General features: G+C 42.2%; 2 protein-coding genes across 2 annotated transcripts in view; one reads left to right on the forward strand and one right to left on the reverse strand.

Moving 5' to 3' along the window:
- Nucleotides 1–10,448, forward strand: part of CHPT1 (choline phosphotransferase 1) — a 31,850-nt gene extending 21,402 nt beyond the window's left edge. The window contains exons 7-10 of the mRNA XM_066633177.1: nt 1,781–1,906; nt 3,433–3,543; nt 5,110–5,187; nt 10,284–10,448. Coding sequence (XP_066489274.1) covers nt 1,781–1,906; nt 3,433–3,543; nt 5,110–5,139 — 267 coding nt within the window. The 3' untranslated portion in view covers nt 5,140–5,187; nt 10,284–10,448. The remainder of the gene's footprint in view (nt 1–1,780; nt 1,907–3,432; nt 3,544–5,109; nt 5,188–10,283) is intronic.
- Nucleotides 10,308–20,491, reverse strand: SYCP3 (synaptonemal complex protein 3). The gene is made up of 8 exons (XM_066633178.1): nt 20,359–20,491; nt 17,306–17,384; nt 16,145–16,179; nt 15,413–15,530; nt 14,850–14,949; nt 13,213–13,311; nt 10,520–10,624; nt 10,308–10,361 (listed from the first exon to the last, which is right to left on the reverse strand). The coding sequence occupies exons 1-8, from the start codon at nt 20,489–20,491 to the stop codon at nt 10,308–10,310; spliced, it is 723 nt and encodes a 240-aa protein (XP_066489275.1).
- Between the last annotated feature and the right edge of the window lie 3,353 nt (nt 20,492–23,844).

Genomic DNA, 23,844 nt, shown 5'->3' on the forward strand with positions numbered 1-23,844 from the left:
AAGGTTTTGAAATGTAATGTGCTTATGTTGAGATGGGGGGGCCTCTATTGAGTGATGCAGGTTGCATCAGCAGCAGATTGCAGTGAAGTGAGAGGGCTGCCAATTTGGAGTGCCCTTTGCCTCAAGTCTGCCATCCCATCTCCTCCCTCCTTTCTGCCCACTAAAAGCAAGTGAAAAGTGGATAACCTGCCTCTTTACCATGTTCTTCGCATGGTTTCTTTGAACAAGAAAGTGTACGAATTTGTTTGCTTTATAGGGACCAGAGAAGTGAAAGAGCTCCCTTTAAATAAATGTGGAATTCCTGCACTTTCACAACTCAAGAAACCATGCAAGGAGTGTGGTAAGTGGCTGCTTTTGTTTTAATTGGGCAAAGGCACAATTGGGCACCACTCCAGATCTTGCTGTCACCTGTTGAGATTAGCTGCCGTCAAACAATTAAGAGAGGCAAGATACGTATACATTTTATAAAATGAATGAAGTACAATAAGGGCCTCTTTGTCTGTAGATTTGCCTTACTGTGGATGCTGAACCCCCAGCTCACCTCATATGCACACCTCCCAGACACGACTGGAACTTTTGGGCAGCATTCTGATCCTTGGAGAGGCTGCATGCAAACTGTCTGAGGTTTAGAAGGGCTCCAGACACACCCAGAGCAAAACTTTGGTCACATTTGGAGCCCAGGTCGACCGAAAACCGCAATTTGAGTATCTGTGGTTTTCGGCATCTGAGCGGGGTGTTTGTCCAGGAACTGATCCCTGCAGATACAAAGGCATCACCTGTATGTTGCTGTTTCATTATATTGTGTGAAGCATTGATAGGAGCTAGATAACTGTTGAATATGATAAAATGGTGTCTTTAATTTTAATATTGAGGGCTGATGCTTCTTACAAAATTGATTATGGGCATAGTTTTCAGTATTTGAAAATGAGATGCTGGTATGGAGCTCCAACCTTGAATAGTGGCTCTTCTGTAAACCAACAACCTTCATTACTTTAAAATTGTGTATTACTACCTCATCTTTGGTTTTCTATCTTGTGTAGAAGTCTTATTTCAGTCAATATTTATAAACTAAGAACTAAACAATGAGTGCTTCTAAAAATGGGTAAATGTACTTAACCTTTTACATATTCATAAATCCATTGCTGTGTCTAACTTCAAGAAAGGACCTTCTTGGTATTCAAGCACATAATTTATATAGTGCTGTGAGCAAAGTCTGCTCCCTGCTGAGCCCTTAGATCCCTACCAGAGCTGGTCACTTGCCAGTGTACCTCACCTTGTTGAAGTGTCCCTGTGAACGTAGGGCCTTCACCCTGGCCAGGTGTAATGTATTTCCCTCAGCTGTGCTGTATGGAAGATTTAATAAGACCCCCATATAATGAAAGATGTTGTGAATGTGAGCCAAGTATGGTAGAATCTTTCTCACATGATCTTGCATTGCACACTCCATCTAATGCCCTGTAAGAAATATTTAGCCCCCTATCTGAACAAGTGGGCAGGCTGTTCGAATGGTATTCAATTGAAGAATCTGTTGTCATCTGAGGATCCAACTATAATTCAAACTATGAGGGCTTTTCTAAAGCATCTCCTGAAACATCGTAGCTCAACCAATAGCATTAGGGGAAAGGGTTGTATCTTCGAATATTCTGGGAATTATTACTCTTCAAATCTGTGAACTGTCTGTTTGTGTGTGTATGTATGTAATGTGGCAATAAAGGTTCTGACAATGAAAAAAAGAACCTAAAGTTCTTACTTAGTAACTAAATCCAAACTTTGTTTATAGATAGCACATATGACAAAAAGTGAAATCTTCCTACAAGATACTGCATTTATTGGGCCAGGACTCCTATTTCTAGACCAGTACTTCAACAGTTTTATTGATGAATATATCATTCTATGGATAGCACTGGTAAGAAACTTTTCATTAAGCTTGGTGGTGGTGTCCAATAAGGATAGTTATTTTTCTTGTTTTGTGGTTTTTTTGTTATGTTGCTATTTAGCCTCTCTATTAAGAACACAATGCAACAGAGAATTGACCTTGCTTTAAAGCCCAATCCTATCCTTTTCCTTAACGTAGCATGTAGCTACACCAAAACAGGCTGCACTGTGTGCTATGGTAGCGGGAAGGCTTGAGAGGTGTAAGGGAAACTATTGTCCCTTATTCCTCTGTAAGCCCCTCCACCACCAATGGGTCTCCTTGGACTTGCAGCAGCTCCTTTGCTGGCACAAATCTGAGGGCACAAAGGGGTTATGTGGGCTGGCACCAGAGGGGGATAACATCTGGCGCAAGTTGCACATGCTGGGTACTGCCCCTTCCTGCCAACTTACCAGCATTGCCAGGGCTTTTCTTTGCCACTGCACAAGGTGGGGGCCTTCCTGTCTGTAGCAGCAGCATGGAGGCACACAGCTCTTTGTATTTCTAGAGTGGCTTTCATGATACCATAGAGTACATGCGGCTTCCAGAATGCTAGTTGCAGCAGTGATACAGATGCTTAGGATTGGTCCAGTTTCCCCCTGCATTTCTTAAAATTCACCATTTAATTAAAAGGGAACAGTATTATCTCTGCCATTCTCATATCTGCTCCAACGCACTATGCACACCAACTGGACTCTTGCATGCTACAGCAGCTGGTAGGAGGGGAGATGAATGAAAGGTGTGGTGGGGAAAATTGAACAAAACATAGCAGCTGCATCTTCTGAGTAAGCACTGGCTTTTATTCATTTATTAAGTTCTCTGTGTATAATTAACACAAATGCCAACAAAGAAAATTAAAGAAGGAAAGGGACAGAGGAAGAGGAGAAAGGGACACACATACCATCAATTAAAAATTCACACAAGAGTTGGATAATTGGAGGCCAAATGATTTATGTATAAAGATTATACAGGTCGGCCCTCATTATCTGAGGGTTTGAAACCTTCAAATTTGACTCAACATGAGTCCCCAACCCACGTCTGAGGACTGATTTGTATTCTCTGGATCCAACTGGAGGTGTTTTCTGATCACATCTGGAGGTCCTCAATGGGGGGGAGTTACCAGGGGTTACCTGTGGATTTTGGCATCTGCAGGGGTTCTAAGAATGGAACTCCCACAGACGCCGAGGGCCAACTGTACAGTGTATATATAAACATTATCTGTGCAAGGCTTACAAATGGACCTCTGGCTTCTGGAGTTGGCAATCAGTTGTCGGTTCAACAGAGCAAGGGAGAACAACTAAGTGGCTAATTTAAAAATACTGGGAGAATATCTGAATTAGTGCAACCCTGAATTAAGGTTGTAGCCAGGCAACCCATGACTGCTGCACAGATGAAGCTGTGTTGTAAGATCTTAAAGAGTATTGATTTGCCAGCCCCCAAGGATAAGATAGTATTCAAGCGCAGACAAATTGTTCAAAACCAGACACAAAATTTCTTTCCTTTTTTCTTTCCTTTTTTAGATCATATCCTTGCTTGATTTGTTGCGATATTCTACTGGGTTGTGCATACAGATTGCTGCTCACTTTCACATACAGATCTTCAAAATTTCATCACATCAAGCTCCTGAACAGGTTCAAAACCATAATGAGTGACTTATAGGTGAAGGCGAAGAGGAGAAGCTGTGGGGGGGGGCATACTGAATTATTGGAAAAATGTTTTTATAGGAATACAGATGCAGAAGCTTGTAAAGAAAATCAAGTGTATAAGAGCTTTTTAAATTTTGCCCCCAGAGTTGAAAAAATGATTTAATTTCACAATACAAAAGTTCTTAAGGTTGTACTGGGACTTAAAGTTTTTTTTTTTTTTTTGGCCAGTAACAGTATTTAAGGCATTTTTTTGCTACAAAGTAGCTAATCTTGATTAAAAGACTTGTTTTGCCACCTGCAGGAAAGTGGTTGAAAATCTAATGATTTTGAAAATGTACTTGGCAGCTAAGTCATAGTTGAATCCCTAGGCAAATGTGGCCCAGTCCTTTTCAGACATCATGTCAAAAACATACTGAAGGCATCACAAAGGCCAAATGCCAATCCTGTCATGGCAAACCAATGCTTCCACAACCCTTCCCAGTAACATGCCCAGCATTCATGGAAACTGTGGCGCAGCCCATTATCCATGGCGCAGTGTCCTGACATCATGGCACTGATATAAGCTGATGTCTAAGAAACCAATCATCCAATGAGCCTCAACACTAATGGCCAGAGAAGTGCTGCCAGGGTGAACTGAGAAGAGGGCAGGTGCAGGTCCAATGAGTGGCCAGTGCGGATGTAATGATCCCTGTCAGCTACTAAGAATGAACAACAGGCACTACCTCCAACAATTGAGAGGCCCCAAGAACACGATGCAAACACCATGACACAGTTCTACCTTCTACAGAGGTTACAGTAGCATCAGTAGTAAAGAGGCAAAAGCAAACAACTGCTAGAACCCTACATTCAAGTCCCTTCCTTGCACTTACATACCCATCCAAGGAATACTTTTTCAAGCAAGGATAGAAAGAGAGCACCCATGTGAAACATGCATACAAGGCTCTTCATGGAAAAGTTTATGATCCTTGTGGGAACATTTACCAGCTGAAAGGACCCCTGGGACAAGTCCCAAGGGAAGTCTCAATAGTACTCAGTCAAAGCAGAGTGCTGGTAACTCACTGCACAAAAGCACAGGCTGGAAGCCAGGCAAGATGAGCCCAACCAGGACTGCAGTTCACTCACCTTTTGCATGAGTGACCAGAAATGCACATGGCCAGGACAAAAGGAGGGAAGGCAGGTCCAGAACCCACACCAGCTATTCCTTGACCACGCAGCCACAGCAGAAGACAAGCAGTGTGCATTTCACCTGGCATTTAACACTGCAGTGATTCTAACAGGCTCAGCTTGCTAGGAAGCTGTAAAAGATAGACCTAACAGAGGGAGCACTGAATGGGGAAATCACTGGGCTGGCATGTGATGCAGGGCGCCACTTGCAGCAGCCTGTCTAGCTAGCCACATCCACACCTACCCCATGCCCTTTGCTTCATCATTGGAACTTTACCAGCATGGCAGTCAGTCTGGTGTCCCTCTTTCCCACCTGCCACTGCCCACAATGTACCATGATATCAGAGAACAGGGGGCTCATGATTGATCAGGAACTTTCTCCTTTAGAGTCCAAGAAGTCAGAGAGGGAAGATGTAGCAGACCTTGCGAGCAGGGAGGCCCCTTTCCATCCTGAAGCCAGCTGAGGTAAGAAACAACTAAGATAGGAAGAAAAGATCCCTACCTGCTAATAACTAATGTAATCTAGTCAAGGTTTTTTCTTGACCAGCATTAGTGTTGTATCTGAAAGAGAAACACACAAGTTGAGTTGCTAACCATGTCCTTGCAGCAGGGCTATTGTGCCATTGCAAGTTATCCAACAGACAGCCAAGTAACAGTGAGGTCTCGCTGTACCAGTTGGTTCACTGTCTGTCATGGAGTTTACAAAGCCACAGGAGCCTGAGTGGAATGAGCAGGTCAGCAATCTTGCTAAGCAGCAGCTGGGCTCACACTGGTTACTACAGGGAGGCTATAGGCATGATGTTCTCACCTGTGGGACAGCTGCCTGTGGGAAGCAAAGAGGAACACAGAGAATAACAAAGAACAGCATCAGCTACACCTGTTCTCTGCCTTGAGATGCATACCCTGTATTTGCGAGGAAGAGGGGTGCCACTAGAACATACACAAAGTGGTGTCCTCTAGGATATGAAATTATGGTTGCTCGGAACAATATTGGGGGGAGTGCAGAGGAACTCTGCAGAAGACCATTATTCAATCCCTTGTGGCAATAGTGCAATCCTGAAAAACAGAAAGGACTCTGAGTGTGGCCAATAGTAGCAACGGTTGGAGTTCCTAGCATTCCCCAAAGGGTACAACAGACACTCCTAGGTCTTGAGGGTTGCTAAAGGAAGGAATAGTTACAACTACAACAGATAACAGACACATGTGAAAATCCTGAATGGTCAGAATGTGGATGGTAGAGATGAGAGGGAGATGTAGCATCAATGCATTGCAGTAAGGGAATCCCTCCCCCCTTTGCTTGCTTTGCTTAATGCACATGAGATGCACTGTCCTTCTCCTGTTGGGGTGGTGAGGTAGAGGTTCCAGAATAAGAATTCTGAGAAGACGAGAGTTACTAAAATATGCCATATATGTAATGAGCAACAAGATGTTGCTTGTGCAAAGTGCTGCCTCTGTGGCCATGGCCATGCCCATGTCCTTTCACCATGGTTCCCACAACCAAAGTTCTCTCAGACATCAGAGAGGTATAGCTCCATGCTACTCATCTGAGTTGTAGTCTTCTTGGCAGGGTCAACAGTCCTGTGGTTGGTATGCTGTGATTGGTTGCCAAATGTAGTTTATATTCATTTCTCTGTTACAGGATAATGTGGTAGTGGTAGGGTGGTAGTGGCAGGAGGTACGATCTTCTGCCATTTTGCCTTTCCTGTTGTTCCACATGCCAGTATGCCAGTTCCTCATGCCAGCTTCTACCTATGCAAGCTCTGCCATTGGCATAGCATTTTTTGGGAAATAGTCTATGGGCATGGCTGTTGTTTGAAGGGGGTTTGGCTATAGTTTACAATTACTCTTCTTCCCACATCATGCTCAATCTCTTTGTAAGGTCATGTTACTGCCACACCACTTCTTGCAGGGAGTACCGCAGCAAGAGATCCACACCACTGAGAGTGCACCCCTTCAGAACTGAGCAGTTGTTGGGCAGCAAGCCTCTGTGGATCAGGCAGAACTCTTGATGCTGCCTCACAGCTGGGGGTGGGAAGAGGGTTGAGGCACCCTGTCTTCTCCATCCTGGGGATTCAAAGGGCGGTTGTAGCTGGGGTCCAGCAAGCTGAGGTTCCTCACCACAGGCAGGCTGTATTGAAGTTTCTGTCAGTTAGCCTTCCCTCTCCCAGGTTCTCTCCTGGGCTTGCTGCAGCTAACACAAATGAGCACCCAGGTGTTCCCCTGAGTGCTCATTTGTGTTAGCTGCAGGATGCCCAGACAAGTGCCTGCTCAGCTTACCTTCAGGTTTGCAAGCTTCCCAATTGCTGGCCTCACTGTGAGTTCTTTTCAACACCCCCCCCCCCCCGCCCTGCCCCGAGTAAGTCTATGGATGGACACTTGTTCTTGCCTCTCTGCTGGTAAAGTTGCAGTGGCATCTAAAGTGATATCCAAGCGATGTTGGCATTGTGCTTTTCTGACATTTCACCAGCATGCATTGCTCATTCATTGACATATGAGTTTCTACACTGGCAGGGCTATTTATTGTTCTGCGAGTGTATGTGAAGATACATTGGCATATCTTGAGGATAGGATTGGGCCTTTAGAGGGTAAGATGACACTGATACATGATATTGGTGCAACACTTGTTTAAATTATTAAAGCTATCAATTTTCCGGGGGCGGGCAGGCAGGGAAATGGAGGCGGGGCTGGGATCTGGCAGTTATGCCAGATCCCAACTCGTTCCCGGGGAGAACAGAGCGGCTTGAAGCTGCTCCGCTCTCCTTGGACTTGTGCCACCTCCAGAGGTGGCCGAGGAGACCCATAGGGGCCAGCAGCCCTTACCAGCCCTTATTTAATTTCTAGAGTAGACAGACTCATGTTTTTAAATACTATTTCAAATATTTATAGTTTTGTAGTTTTTTCATATGTCAGAAATATTTTAAAGCATGTCATAAGCATGATTTATAACAGGGGTGCTCACACTTTTTTGGCCCGAGAGCTACTTTGAAACCCAGCAAGGCCCGGAGATCTACCAGAGTTTTTTTTACAATGTTTGCGCCATCATAACATATAACATTTATGTGTACAATGTATGTTGGTGTACCTTGAGCCCCACTGAGTATAACAGGACTTACTCCTGAGTAGACATGCCTAGGATTAGGCTGTGAGGCTGCAATCCTAGCCACACTTACCTGGGAGTAAGCCCCATTGAGTACAATGGGCCTTACTCCCGGCGTTTCCTCCCAGAGGCACCTGAAGGGGGGGGTCGGCACTCTGCAATCTACTCATTTTGCCTTGCGATCTACTGGTAGATCACAATCTACCTATTGAGCACCCCTGATTTATAAGAACAACTAAAACAAATTGAACTCTAGAGTTAAGGCTTTGATGACTTTGATGGCATTCAATAATACAACCAATTGTAGATAGTGCAATCTGAAAAACAGAGTTGAGTACTTTTGGAAGATTCAGTGTTGCCTCATTTGATGATTTGGGTCTGCCTCACACGAGATGTGAGTGAGAATGATTTTTGGATGTGTCTGTGTTTCTGTAAACAGTATGAACTGTGTGATTGTGGATGCAGTGGACAACAAACTTCCACCATGGTGCTTATTCTACTCAGTTCAGAATTAATTGTACACATGAATGAATGTAAAAGATTAGTTGGGACATTATCTAAACCAGGGTTGTCAAACCCATTTCATACAGCGGGCCAAATAGCATTCATTATGCCTGCTGAGGGCTAGAGATGATGCCATTAGGCAGGAAGTGATGTCATTAAACAGGTCAAAACCAGAAATAAGGAATTTGTTCTTGTGTAGGAACTCATTTGCTGCAAATGACAGAAGAGAAAATACACAAATATTTATCATATATCAAAATATGGGAGCCCAATTATCACGCGGGCAACCCTTTCGGCAGTAACACCTCAGCATTGTTCAGCAGCTGAGAGCCCGAGGGCTAGATAAAAAAATTGTAATTGTAATGTAATTGTCTTTGTCTTTTTGAAAAGTGATGTCATTAAAGACCAAATGTATGTTTGTGTAAATTTCAGCAGTTAAATACTTCAGTGATTTTAAGTTACTATTTCATGTCAATGCATTGTAAAGTTTGAATTATCTGTGTTTTACAATATAGTTAGCACTGGACATACACACAATTACCCAACCTTGAACAAGGATTGAACTAAGTGTGCTGTTCAGAAGACGGGGGAAAACAATCCAATGTTCAGTGGCAGGGGTTTTTTTTGTTTTGTTTTGTTTTGTTGGAGATGAGTTCCTTATTATTCAAGTTTTTCTTCAATAATTTCTGCAGATGGCATTTTAATTTAGGAGATTTTGTTATGTGGAATGAAAGGTACTGTTTCTCATGTAATATTACCTGTGAGTTTTAGTTTACTCATTTGTCTGTCCCAGTGACTTGCTCCTGAAGTTGAATATTCTTCTTAAACTAAGGCACTGACAATGCATTATGGTGCCTGATAGGAAATATGCCAGCAAAAAATACAATGGAATCTGTTGCACTAAAGTCGTTTCTGTGCATCACCCTTGAAGTCTCAAATTAAGCTGTTAACCTTTTAAGGATACAGAAGTGATTGCTTTTTCCTTGCTTATAGTAAAGCCCCCAAATTTTAAGTTCTAGAAATACACAGTTTTTCAGTTATGTCAGGAAATCTTACATCTTAGTGGGATTCTGTGACTTAAGGCAGAATTCTAACAAGGTCTACTCAGAAGTAAGTCCTATTTTGTTCAATGGGGCTTACTCTCAGGAAAGTGTGGTTAGGATTGCAGCCTTAATGACACAGTCCACCATTTCAAATGGCTAATAATATGCACTTAACTGGCTAACATACTGGAGGTGTCTTGGTTTACTCAGACTTTTCAAAATGCTGTATTAACCCTAGACCATAATTCCTAATTTTGAGGAGAATTGGAACAGATGTGTTAATGTTAAAGAAGCATTAACAGTCTTCTGAGACAGGGAAAAATTCAGTTAGTAATTTCTGTTGAGCAATAACGCAGTTTTATCTCAAACTGTGGGTCGCCCCCCCCATAGGTTGCGACATGATGTGAGGTGGGTTGCAACACAATGCTTCCTGTAGTACTGCAAAGCATTATTGGGAGCCTCTGGAAACTACTTCCAGGTCAAGCCAGACCTGTGACCAACTCCATTGGACTCTGGGCCTTGGAAGGAAACGGGCCTCAGAAGTGGTTTCTTGGGGAAGTGACTGGAATCTACTTCCAGGTTCTTCTGCAACTTTTGGTCACTTCCCCAAGGCATTCTGGGGCCCACAAAGGCCAGTAGAGTAGGTTGTAGGCCTGGTGTGATCTGGGAGCGACCTCTGGAGGCTTCTAGTAATGCCTTGCACCACTACAGCGTGCACTGCACCGCAGTCCACTGAGGAGGATGAGGTAGGTCACAGTAGTTCAAAGTTTGAGAACCACTGCAATAGTGTGGTGATTTCAGTATTGGTGTTACTGAATATAAAATAGTCAGATAATATGTTTAATTTTTTTAATATGGAGTTTAAAACACAGTTCTTTCCCAATGGCTAATGTATACAATTGTATCATGTTACTTAGGTACAAGTTTTCTCCAGTGAGCCATCAGAATAACATGGACTGAAGAGACTTTCGAACAGTTGCCATCTCTTGCTGTTGCTGTTAGAAGGGGAAAAAATACTGTTCAAATGTAACATTCTGTACAATGGTGTTATAACTCATTAAATTATAAATGGTGAATGTTTACTTTTTCTATTTCAGTGTTCTACTCTGAAGTTATGTAACAGAAGTTTTCATAAATCAGTGCTAACACTTACAGTGTCCATCATAATTTTCTTTTGCAACATAGCCATTTCCTTACGAAGTTCATTTTGTGCACCCACTAAAAGGTTTTCATGAGTCTTCTCCATGTCTTCAATGCCCTACAATTAGACAATGTCATTAAAATATGTTGTTGGTTAATAACTGAGAAATCTGCTAGATTTCTAAATTCAAATGGTGCCCATGAGTCTTCATTATGGTTACAAAGAATTTATTAGTTTGTGGATAACAGCCTGGACATGTCCCACTGGAGACACATCTTCACCAAACCATGAAAAGAAATGCTGTCTTTCCTTCTTGTGCTGGTAATGACTTATCTGGCAGTGTTCTGTCTTGGCAGCCCTATGCAGAAAGAATATTAGCAAACTGCTTCATGAAGAGAACCAGAAGGAATGGTAGAGTATTTTCAAAACAGTAATAAAACTATTCATGTATAATATGCAAAGTCTGAGTAAAACATGACTTTTTAAAGTAATGGGCATTATATAAACATTTGTGTATAGTTACAAACATCAGATGAGAAATGTTAAATCTGCATACAATGCTTGCCCTACAGAACAAGTCAAAACTATTGCACTGGTATTTTGTATGTTCAGCATATGAAGTTGTTAAAAGGCACAGAAATACAGGTGCAGCCTATTTATCCACATATTTTTTATCTGTGGATTTGTCTCAATGGGAATGGGATGGGGGAACCGAAAGTCACACACCTTTGCCTCCTTTGCCCTGTGCTGGCGTCTCCATTTCCAGGCAGCCCAAAACACTGGAAAAAGGCTCTGCCTTGCCCAGTCAGGGAAATAGCCTTGGAAGAGGTTCCCCTTGCAAAGGAGCAGTAACTCTCCTGGAGCCCCTGAGCCAGCAAAGAGGCTGAAGAGAGGAAGGGGGGGGCTGAAAATCTCTGTAGCCAGAACACGTGCAGCAAGGTGGAGCTCGCTCGCTCACTCACACAGGGGCAGGTGTGGTACCAACAGAGGGGATTGCTTTAAAAAATTCAGGGAGTGTTTGCCAAATTCCACCCCCCCCCCATTGAGATGGTGCAGGCAATCACTGATACAAGCAAACCCCCCCCCCCCATGTTGCAGGCTATCAGGGACACAAGCAAGCCTTCCCACCAAGCAAAGCATGAGATATAGCCTACAATCCTCTCCACACTTTCCTGGGAGTAAGCCCCATTGACTACAATGGGGCTTACTTCTGAGTAGAAACACATAGGGCTGGACTCTTAAAAGATCAGCATCCCAACTGTGAAAGAAGCTGGGTAGCTGGCAATGGGGAGGGCTGAGTATGGAGGGGAGGGGATTGATAACAGCTGCCTTAGTTTCCTTCCATCCAGAAGTGTAAGGCTGCAGTGTATTTGCATAACTATGGAATTTAGCGCAACACGTTTTTTTGTTAATCGCGCTGAGTCATGGAACGGAACTAGCGCAGATAAATAGGCTCCACCTGTATGTGGAAACAGGGCAGAATAAATACAACACACCTCCATGTACAAGTCATAAGAAAAAAAACCTAGAAAGGTAGAAAATCAATACTGCAGATATCAATTAGTAGCCTATTAGAATGACATTAACTGTCCAATTCTATCCTGGGCTGATCCATAGCATCCAGTAGTGCTGGCACATCCTCCACTGCATATTATGGGCCAGCCAGGAAGCAGGCAGCAACAGAGAGGTAAGCAAAAAAAGAAACAACTTACCTGCTTTGCTGCGCCATGGTCCCCAATGGGCCCATTGGCCCATGGGCCTATTCAGATATGCATCAACTCTTTGGCTGGCAAAAATCAGAGTAGGTCCAGGACTGCATGTTGAGGGCATCCCAGTGTGCCTTCAACATGCTCCCAGCTGGCTCTGATCCTCCCCAGAATTCTCCACCCCACCAACCTACCTGCTCTGGCAGGGACTGGATGTGCCAGTGGCCTGTGTCTGGGGCTGCCAGCCATTTGCATGAGTTCTGACTGCACAAGGCCCTGATAAGACTGGGGTGGACCATAAAGCATAGATGAACAGATATGACTTCATTGTGACATAAAATTATGCATGTGATGGATGGAGAGGATAAAGGGAAGTTCTTTTCCCTCTTGCACAACACCAGAATCAGAAGACTAAGAGCCCAATCCTATCCAACTTTCCAGCTCTGGTGTAGCCACAATGCAGACCAGTGGTAAGATAATACATGTTCCCATACCTTGAGAAGGCCCCAGTTACTGCCCCTCCACCACAGGATGCAGCACACACTGCACCAGCACTGGAAAACTGGATAGGATTGGGCACTCAATCCACTAAAAATGAGTGGCAGGAGAGTTAGAGCAGACAAAAGAAAATATTTCTTTACACAGTGAATAATCTGGAACTTTTTGCCACAGGATGTGGTGATGGCATCTGGCCTAGATAAGTATCTTTAAAAGGGATTGGACAGATTTATGGAGGAAATGTCCATCACAGGTTACATGTCAAGACAACTATATGCAACATCTGGACCACTGGACTAGATGGACCTTTGGCCTGATCCAAGAGGGTTCTTCTTATGTTCCTATGACTTGGACCATATACTACTGCAAACAGCAAGATATACCATACAAGCCTATGTATGTATTTTGTAAACAGAACTGAAAATTCTGCAACCATAATTGACAAACAGAATTTGTGATTAAGTCATTATTTTGCTTTTTTTATAAGGAAACTAACTTGACCTTAAAAAACTGTTCATACAGCTGCTTAATCGTTTTCAGTCTCTGACTCTGAACTATCCTTGCTTGTTGAAAAACCTTCTGTTGATGTCGAATTGCGTTCTAAAGAAAAAAAGCCATAATAAATATATGGTAATAATCATATTGAATTGCATTGTTGCTAACTAACTAGGAGCAAATTATAAATCAAAACTTTTAAAAATATCATTTTGTAAATTCATATGTTCCAATTTCTAAGCTTTTAATATAGTATTGGCAACCTTCAGTCTCGAAAGACTATGGTATCGTGTTCTGAAAGGTGGTTCTGGCACAGCATCTAGTGTGGCTGAAAAGGCCAATCCAGGAGTGACAATCCCTTCCACACCGGGAGCAAGTGCAGTCTGTCCCTGGTCTGTCTCCCTGGCTATGGGCCTTCCTTCTTTGCCTCTTTGCCTCAGACTGCTGGCAAAGTGTCTCTTCAAAGCTTTTTTGAAGCTTTTAATGTATATTTAGATATACATCTAAACTACTCTTGGCAGTTCTGCAATTTCTACTGTTGTCTTTTAAAAATTAAATGATTCTGCCTGGGTGAGTGAATTACCCAACTTCTGATATTGCTGTGAAGAAAGATACTGTTCACTGCTTGTTCCAATAATAAGCTTCTCCATGCAGGCCAGAAAAAGCACTGCTTATGCTTTTCATGATCCCAGTAGTAAAGCTTTGGAAGAGCAATCAGCCAAAACTATTTTAAGAAAATCTGTCAGCATTACAGATTACCCCATATGTGGATTTGCAAAATCTGGAATGCTCCAAAATCTGGATGTTTTTAGCATGCTGGCATGTTAACTTTTTTTTACTGTTTTGTGTGCCATAGTGCAATGCATGCTGGTTTGTGCCAATATTCTAAAATCCAGGAAAATTCTAAAATCTGGTCCCAAAACTTTGGTCCCAAGTGATCCAGAAAAGGGATACCCAACCTGTACTACAGTTGCCTCTAGACCTCTTTTCAGGAACAAGCCTTTGAGAATAGGGTCAGAAACATGGTCAATTCTAAGAAAACAGTGTACACTAACTCTCCCTACCTTTGTACCAGTTAAGTTCCAGGAGTCTGTACAGAGCCTGGAATGTATGATATCTAGCTCTTGCTGGACCAACAATCTGTAATGCACCAACACAGCCACCCATAACTCAGGGAGCCAGGTATAGTCCTTGACTCCACTTGCTGATATTAAGCACTAAAAATTATGTTGCAGTGATTCTTTAAAGAGTTTTTCAGGTTGTTCTATTAAGGCACAGGTGATACTATTGTGCTTTTAATGGGCTCTATACCAAACATAGCATAACAATATTTATTACCCTTCTACATACGAGAAGTTAAACTGTATAGCTGGATTATCAGACTGCATATTTTACCTGGAACTATTGTGTCTCAATATACTAATCTTAAAATTAATATGTTATCTTAAAATTAACAATGGCAAATTGCTTTCATAAAGCTGGAAACACACCCCAAATTTCTACATCAGTACATATAACCTCTCACTTATTTGTTATGAGTTCTCACACTCTTATTAACAGAATGACACATGAAGGTCTGGTGTTAAATCAGTTTCAGGCACTTACATATATTGGAACAATACATCAACACAAGAAAAACAAACCACTAGCTTTTCTTCCTGCTCCTCTGCTTTCTGTATATCGGCATCCCACTGTTGAAATACATGTAGAAACTGCTGGGAATACTCCTGGTTGAGCTTCTGCCTAAAATTATGATAATAAAATAATAAATAACATAATAAAATAAAAACATTATTATTATTATTATTATTATTATTATTATTATTATTATTATTATTATGTGAAACAATGCATTTTTAATGTAATATAAAAGGTGGAAAGGCATTAATGGCAGATGGTGAACTTATTCTGTTTAATACATACAAAGCTTTAAAAAAAAAAGTCTTGATCTGTTTCAGGAAGGACCTAAAAGGAGTTACAGTTTTTTACTGCTCTGAAAGAAATCTTAAAATAAACCTTTGAGCATCAAAATTGTGTCTTTTTTCTGAAGTTGATTTTGTGCACATTTAATGAACCTGATTTTGACCAGGGCAGACTTTGATTAGAGCAAAATGTGTTGGTAACATATTAGAACAAATTGATTGCATTTAGACATTCAAACACAGCCACAAAGTCTGCAATGATTTCCCTCATAAATATGACTTACCTTTGCTCCTGTTGTGTTTTCCAAACAAGTTCTATTTTCTGGTTACTTGTTTTAAGAGAGGCTTTAGTATACATTTCTAATCTTTTCCTCTTAGCCAGGAGAGCTTTGTTAATATCCGCTATATCAAGACAAACAATGATGAAGCCTTGTATTGTATACTTCAGCAGCCTTTAACTTATTTTAAGATTTATAAGTAGCTTTTCCTTTCAAAAGACATTCAAAGGGATTTACACCTAAAATATCATTTCTTGTATGTTTGACAAGTTGTGCAAAAAACAACAACTACCCACATGTACAAGGCTGTACAGCGTTTTAATCTGCCACACTGATTGTGAAGCACCTTTTCTGACAGTAGTGGAAGCATAGATTGCCTCCTTTCATATACCAATGGGCAGTGGACCTGCTCCTGCTCTCTATCTGCAAACCTATTGTCACATCAACTACTAGACACATACTTGGCTATTTGAACCACCTGCATGGATACTTATACTTAGCATGACTGGAGATTAAATAGACATTGATAACTATGACTCAGAAGGAGGAGCAGCAGCATAGCTAATCAAAACTGGTCTACTCTTCAGTCACAACCTTAAGTACCATATCCTCTTTTCCCCAAGTGTTGTTGTATTAGATAAACTTTAACCCCAGTCTGTAAAACAAAGGAAAATAATTTAAAACAAAAGAGTTTTGACTCACATAGTATGTGAATATTTTCAAGTATACTGTACATACCTCCAAATCGTTCAAGCATATTATGTACTTCTCCCCTGTAAAATTTAACATGAATTTTAAACAGTATAAGTATAGTTTATATTTTTTTCAGATTATATTACTTTTAAATGGTAATAAGCAAAACAACCAAAACAGAAACAAAAAATCTTTAATACCACTATGTATTAATAGTGGTTTAATACCAATTAAAGTTGATTTGTAAAAAAACAGAATACAGACCTAGCGTGAAACATTGAACTTTCTGTTGAAGGTTGTTTCTTCAAAGCAAATGAAGAGTATCCTTTCCTGGATTGCTCCTCCCACTCATTTCTGACAGAGCCTATTAATCAAATGTTCTCTAGAAGCTTAATAAAATGAATAATTCCTAGTTCTGATTGTGAAAAAAATTGTTTCACTTGGAAAAAGTAAACAGTTCACCAAAATACCCTAAGAGTAATCTAACAACCAACTGTGCAACCATACAACATCAATAAACTACTAAGGCTGCAATCCTATACACACTTTCCTGGGAGTAAGCTCCATTGGACAAAATGATACTTCTGAGGAGACATGCATAGGATTGCACTGTAAGCCTCAGAGCTGGAAAAAAAGGGAAGATATCCCTGGAAAAATCCTAGTACTGAGCTTTCCTACAATGGGAAAGGAGACCAGGAAGTGGAAGTCTCAGTTCTGTTATCTCCTACAAAAAACAGAACAGGATGAGTAGGGTAACCTGAATACCCTTCATTCACTTTGAGAAAAAGGACCTTCATTGTATGTCCAGTGTTTTATTCTTACAGTAGTGGAGGGTATTTTCAGTCAAAGTGGTGAGCAGTGGTTATCAGTTGGGAGAAGGGGGAAAAATAGTTTTGCAGTTATTGGGTTAAGACTACTTGTTGAAGGACATTTCTCTAAAAAGTGGCCTCCACTGAGGCGTATGTATAAAGTCTGTAATCGAAGATAAAGTATTGTGCTTACGTTCCTCCATAAAACACAAAAAGAATTCTTAAAAACACCAGGTTCTAGCCAAATTTACTAGCAAATAACATACTTCTGGCTGTGATTATCACATCAAAACAGATTCAGGGCACCAAACGGATCGTATGAATTGATAATACATAACTCATAAATTGACATCACATTAACCATACACTGGACTTAAAAAAATGTTTCGCAATTTACCCAACATCATCTTCAACTACAGCATGAGGAGTCACTGAAGATCTTTTTCTCTCATGTTTATCCTTCAATGAAGTTTTATCTTACATAAAAACAGAAAGTATAGATCACAGTTAATTGCATCAGCAGTATTTAGATGTTATGGGATAACAGCCCACAAGGTATACTCAAAAGTTGCTGTGAACAGAGCACTGCCAGCTACTGCCACCATTTAGCAACTGAGGAATGAAGATCTCCTTTACTTACTAGGAAGCCTTTCGATGAAGGAAGGATCGGCTGGCCTACAATGTCACCAAGAACCTGTCTTGTCATTATGTCTGTGTAGATTGCTGGCCTCTCTAGTCACCAGTGATGGCCTAATAGTGCTTCTGCCTGCATGAAGCTGCGTTGATGAAAGTATGTGAAGAGACCAGTATTGCCTGCCCTACTCTGACTAGCAGTGGCTTCCCACAGGCAGAAGTCAGAGATGTTGGGAATTGAATCTGAGCCCTTCTGCTTCCAAACATGTAACACTGTTTAATACTGAGTTATGTCCCACCACACATTCAAGCAGGATTGACGTACCATTCTTCCTAAACATAGATGTCATAACCCTAATTGTTTAGTTTAATGTCTTGAAAATGTAATAATAAATGGTTCATAATCATAAGGATACAATACTGCAGGCACAGGCTTTTGGTAGAAAAAAATAGTATCTCATGTATCAAATGTAATAGCATTGTAACAGTATGGCACAGTATATATTTGGCACTGACTGGTGCATACAATTGTTTCTGTGCAAGGGACCCTTCAACACTGCTGAGGCATAACATTTTCAGTTAGGTGGAAGTGGAAGTTCCACTCAGCAGTACTTTCTCCAACAATGGCCTTCACAATGGCCATGATCCTTCTATAATGTCTACTCACAAGTAAGTTCCACTCAGCCAAAATTCTTCTAATGTTGTTTGCAGGTTCTGTCCATTTTACAGTTTTTCAGATCAGCACATCTAAGCGATTAATGCTGAACTATCCCTTAATTGCCTGTTTTTGAGTCAGCTTTTGTTTCCATTGGAGTATGTGTGTTAAATTACAGATTTCACTCCATATATTTTTTTCTTTATTTCACCATAAAAGTAGGAAAAGGAGGATGGAGGAAAGAAACCAGTCACATAGAGACCCACATCATACAGGAAACAAAAGTTTGTTAATTAAGAGGCAATTACTAAATTCCCCCAGTAGCAGTGACCTGGGAAGCAACAAAATGCACACAGGAAATCTGCAGTATTGTGAAAAAATGCTATCTTATTCTTAGTGGCAACAGCTGTAGGGACTTCTGGAAAACACTATCAGGATCCTTTTTCATCTGGGCTTCAGGCATGATTTCAGCATGGAAACTGCTCTAGACAGGAACTAGACAGGAGCATGACCTTTTTGGTTCTGCAGCTTTCATTGATTGTATCCTTCTGGGCCAACCCTCTGTAATGGGAATTGGAAACACTGTGGTGGTGTTCTGTATTCCAGAAAATATTGCTGGAAAATTTCCTCTCAATACCATGGCTTTTAGTGTATGATGCTCTGCAAAGTTTCATCTTGTTCACAGTATGGAATATCACATTGACCTGGCCTAATGCCTGGATGATGACAAACCCAGCTGGAGATTCAATGCCACCTGAGCCAACCACACAAAATGTCACCTGCATGTGCATAATCTACATGAAGCTCCCTTCACCAACTCCCCCAATTTTTTTTCTGAAAAAAACAACCTTGTGCACAAGTGACTGCACTGTGCCTGGTCACCCACTAGTGGCTAGAGGAATGAACTGATAAAAGATTGGTGTCTTCCCTGGGGAACCATGTTCTACTTTTCTGAGTCCTTTTAAACAGGACATAGGAGAGCAAGAACCGTATGTCCAGGGAAACTGAAGCTGGAGCTAAGAGAAAGGGGCAAAAGGCTATGCCTCACTAACTCCTGGTCCATCTGACCTCTTTCTTAAGCAGTTGGGGGTGGGTAGGGAGATGGAAAACTGGTAGAAGCTGGTTTTTCACCCAGAGGTTTTTGCTTTTCTTCCTAGAAGTAAGCTGCCAATTCCCAGATCTTCTTCCTGACCACGTTGAGTGAGTAGCAAAGAGATCAGAACACATAATGAAGTGCCTCTGAAGCAGAATGGAAGATGCAGGGTATGGAGCCCCTCTTCCTACCTCAACAACCCCTCAAACTTGCCACTCCTCACAAGGGTTTCAGGTTGCCTCATCTGTGAGCTGTTCCTGGATGGTGACCATGGTGAAGAATGCCTTTATCCAGTCTAGACTTGGTGTACCAGCTGCACTTACTCCTTGAGAAGGAAAATCTGGCCATGGTGACATATGCTGTAATCACCTCAAGATTGGACTACTGTAGCACACTGTACATGAGGCTGCAGCTGCAGCTGAAAAGCACTAAAAAATTTCAGTTGGTGCAGAATGCAGTGGTAAGACTCCTTAATGGGTCACTTTATACCAATTTTTCATCAGTTGCATTGGCTGTCAATATATGATTCCAGAATCAATTCAAGGTGCTGATTGTGAGCCCAAGCCTATGCATGTCTACTCAGAAGTAAGTCACATTATATTCAGTGGGGCTTACTCCCAGGTAAATTTGAATAGGATTGCAGCCTTTGTCTTTAAAGCCCTTAAATGACTTCCCCCCAACCTATGAACCTGCCCACACTCTGATATCAATGGGAGAAGGTCTCCTGTGGGTTCTATCAGTCTTTAAAGCCACAGGCCTATGGAAGACCTTCACAGTGGCAGCACCCAGAAAGTGGAATTCCTCAATTCAGGAGGCTTGTCTAGTTCCCTCATTGCAATTTCTGATACTATTCAAAAACATATTTTAAGCTGACTTTTAACCTGATCTGACAATCCTTACCCAAGAAGTTTTATTCTTCTGATTTATATTGTTATATTGGAGTGTGATGGTTTTAATGGCTAATTGTTGTAAGCTGCTTTGAACATTGAACAGGTAGGGTAATATTTTAATAAATACTCAAAAGGTGCAACTAAACAAAACTTGAATATAGTAGCCAATATTTCAGCACCTCCTCTGATATCCTCTTCAGATCCACTCAAATGTTTCTTTGGATCTTCTTCAAAATCATAGACATGTACAGCTGGGTCCTCTTGTGCTGATTTGGTAGGTTTCCTTGCAGGTTTTCTTCCTGATGGTGCCATAATCAGATATCTTCTGAGTGCTATAAAATAAATTTATTGTTTATGTCTTATATAATACACACTGGTTCAGTTTAGCAGGGATTTATAGTAGTATAGATAAGTAAAATTTAACCCCATTTCATTAAATGGTGTATAATGAAGTGAATAATTATGAAGGAAATAATGACCCACAGTAAATACTACACATAGATTCTATACAAATCACCATGCCTGCACTACTCCCTCTTTAAGGGAGGTACGAAAGTCTTCCTCTGTTATTCCCTATTGCTTGGCAAAGTGTGAAACAATAGGTTTTTGGGGGGGGGGCACCATTGTAAAACACTCCTTGTTGGGCTCAATACTAGATTTGGAATTGAGGCTCTAGTGCAGTGTTTCTCAACCAGTAGTTCAGGTACCACCAGTGGTTCTTGAGGTGGTGTCTGGTGGTACTCGCAGGCCCCCTATATACCTGCTGCCCAGCAGTACGACCAGGAACGTGACATAACAAACAGCAGTAAGAGGCTTGGCTCAGTGAGCAGAGCTCCAAAACATGCTTTTCTATGCTCGAAAAAACCCTCCCATCCACTCTGAGCCTCTTGCTGGTGTTTGTTGCATTGCAGCTGGCCTCCCAATCCAGAAGTAACTGGCAATGATGTTATCACCAGTTACTTCCAGTGGTACTTCTAATTGGTGGACCATGTGGAGTGATACGGTGGAGGACAAACGTTGAATAACACTGCACTAGTGTATAAAAAATGTAGGAACCATTATGTTTTGTATTTGTTTGACGAGATTTTATTGTGTTTCATTGGGATATTTTGTATTTCTTTTCTAACCTATTACCACTTGTGGGTTGGTTGGGACGAGCTATATAATTCAGGGAAGAAATGAAAGAAAATAATCTAGCCGAAGTCAAGCTCTTAGAGAGGCTCAGTAGGGGAGATGCAAATACTCTGGTAATCTTGTGTGTATAGGATATGGTATTTATTTAGCTTCAAAATACCATTCTCCTGCCCATAATGCATGCACACACCACTAACCCTTGGGCGCAGCACTTGCCAAAATTCCCTGAAAGGCTGCTTTGCACGATCTCACATTTCACTCTAGTCGGGGTGACCAGATGTCATAATAGCAAAAGAGGATCATGCACCCCAAAATGCAGGACATTCAAGAAAAATGTAGGACATGACAAAATAAAAACTAAAAACACTCGCATATTGATTTCATGGTGGTTAATTTACATATAAATTATTAATTACAAGAAGGCTATGTGCTGCCTACAGAGGCCACTCACAGGAAACAGAAGAATATTTAAATTCTTTTCCAAGACACAAGGCTAAAAAAGAAGACATGTCCTAGAAAAAGAGGACTCTATTCATCCTGACTCTTGTTCCTACATGTGTGGAAAATATCACGTCATGTATGAAGCAGGGACATGCAGTGGGTGGGGAGGCAGATGAGGCACAGACTCCCCACTGGTGTCTTTTAAAAAGTGCTGCCACCGTGTGAGGTGCCCAAGCACCCACAACCCATGTGCAGAGCCTCCCTACTGGTGTCCTTTGAAAAACGCCACTGCCGTGTGAGGCACCCAAGCAACCACAACCCACATGCAGAGCCTCCCCACTAATGCCCTTTGAAAAGCGCCACTGCTGTGTGAGGCGCCCATGCACCCACAACCCATGTGCAGTCTCCCCAGAGCTTCGTGTGTGGGTTGTGGGTGCTTGGGCGCCTCACACAGCTGTGGCACTTTTTGAAGGACACTGGTGGGGAGGCTGCACCTCACCTGCCTCCCTACCCACCTCATGTCCCTGGTATGAAGCACTAAGTGTGTTCCTGCATCTCCTCATCCTGCAAGCCTAGCAGAAGCTTCTCTTTTCTCCACATCTCAGTGTTTTCTGCCCCTTCCGTCTGTTGGTCTCTTGAAGCCCAACCTTGGCCATTGTTGACTGTAACAGAAGTCATTTCCCTCATGCTGCACATTTCCCACCTAAATCACCTGATGACGTGTGATGGGTGGGGAGGCAGAGCCTCCCCACTGTAGTCCTTTGAAAAGTGCCACCGCTGTGTGAGGTGGTGCTTTTTGAAGGACTACAGTGGGGAGGCTCTGCCTCACCTGCCTCCTCACCCACCCCATGTCCCTGCTCTGCACATTTCCCGCCTAAATCACCTCAGACTGTAATTGGCTGTGGTCTTTCTGTTTGTGAGGAACCAGCAGCCACTGGCCATTCCCTGCTCCTTAACTAAGCCTCCTACTTTCTTTTGTGCTTCTCCTATACAGGATTTTTGACCCATTCACTGACCTAAGAGCCTCCCACCAAACTACCCCTTCCTTTGTCCTGCTTCTCAAGCCCCACTGCAGACACCTGAGGGGGGAGACACACAGAGATGGGCGACGCCCCACCTCAGCTCTGGTGGGGTGGAGGGAGTTGGGAGAAGGAAAGCAGCACAAGAGTGTGATGCTGACCCACAAACGAAGAGCTTAAGGGACGTTGCAAGGCCCCACACGTACAAAATGGGGGGGGGGGCTACTTTGAGTTATGTGGACGAAATGAGGGGCTGCTTTGAGTTATGTAACAAGTCACACACAGACACACCAACACAACGTGTCACTCTCACGGGCTCTGCCCGCCAAATGGGAGGACAGGTAGCCAGGAGGCGCAGAAGAAGGTGGAATGGGTTGACCCACTTCAGAACGGGGGGGGGAGAGAATACCACTTGGAAATACTCCCCAAGTTACACATTCCTGCAAGCCGAAAACTATAGAGTCAAGAAGAGAGGAGAGAGAAAACCTGCCCTGCTGGTTTTCTACCTGCAGAAAGTTTTCCATATAAAGGATCATTCAGAAGTGAAATTCTCCCCGTCCCCCCCCCCGCTGCCTGAAATGGTACAGTCCTCAGCGATAGGCTAGACTGGGATCCCTCCCTTCAAAGCTACTTTTATGTCTGGAAAGGCAATCACCTCAGCTGACACACCTGTATTGGCTTGGATGTAGCTTGGCCTCAGGTGATTGCTTCAGGTGTGCTTCAGGTGCCTCATGTACTTTATGTACTTCACATGTACTTCACAAATTACCTCACACCTGCAGCCTCTTTTGTACCTCTTCCCCTTTCACCACCATCACAGAGTTGCCTCATAGTAAATTATCAGTTTTTTTAGTCAGTAAAGCAATTTTCCTCCCCTGTCTTAATTTCCAATCTAGAAATACATTCACTCTCAGGCTAAAGATGGGAGAAAGATAAAGGGCACCCTTAAAGGGGTGAAAACCTTTCACCCTTAAAGGGGTGAAAAAGTTAGACCAGTGGTTCTCAAACTTTTGAGCATGGGGACCCACTTTTTAGAATAGCAATCTGTTGGGATCTGCCAGAAGCGATGTC

Source organism: Tiliqua scincoides, chromosome 7, assembly GCF_035046505.1.
Source record: "Tiliqua scincoides isolate rTilSci1 chromosome 7, rTilSci1.hap2, whole genome shotgun sequence".
NCBI classification, from domain to species: domain Eukaryota; kingdom Metazoa; phylum Chordata; class Lepidosauria; order Squamata; family Scincidae; genus Tiliqua; species Tiliqua scincoides.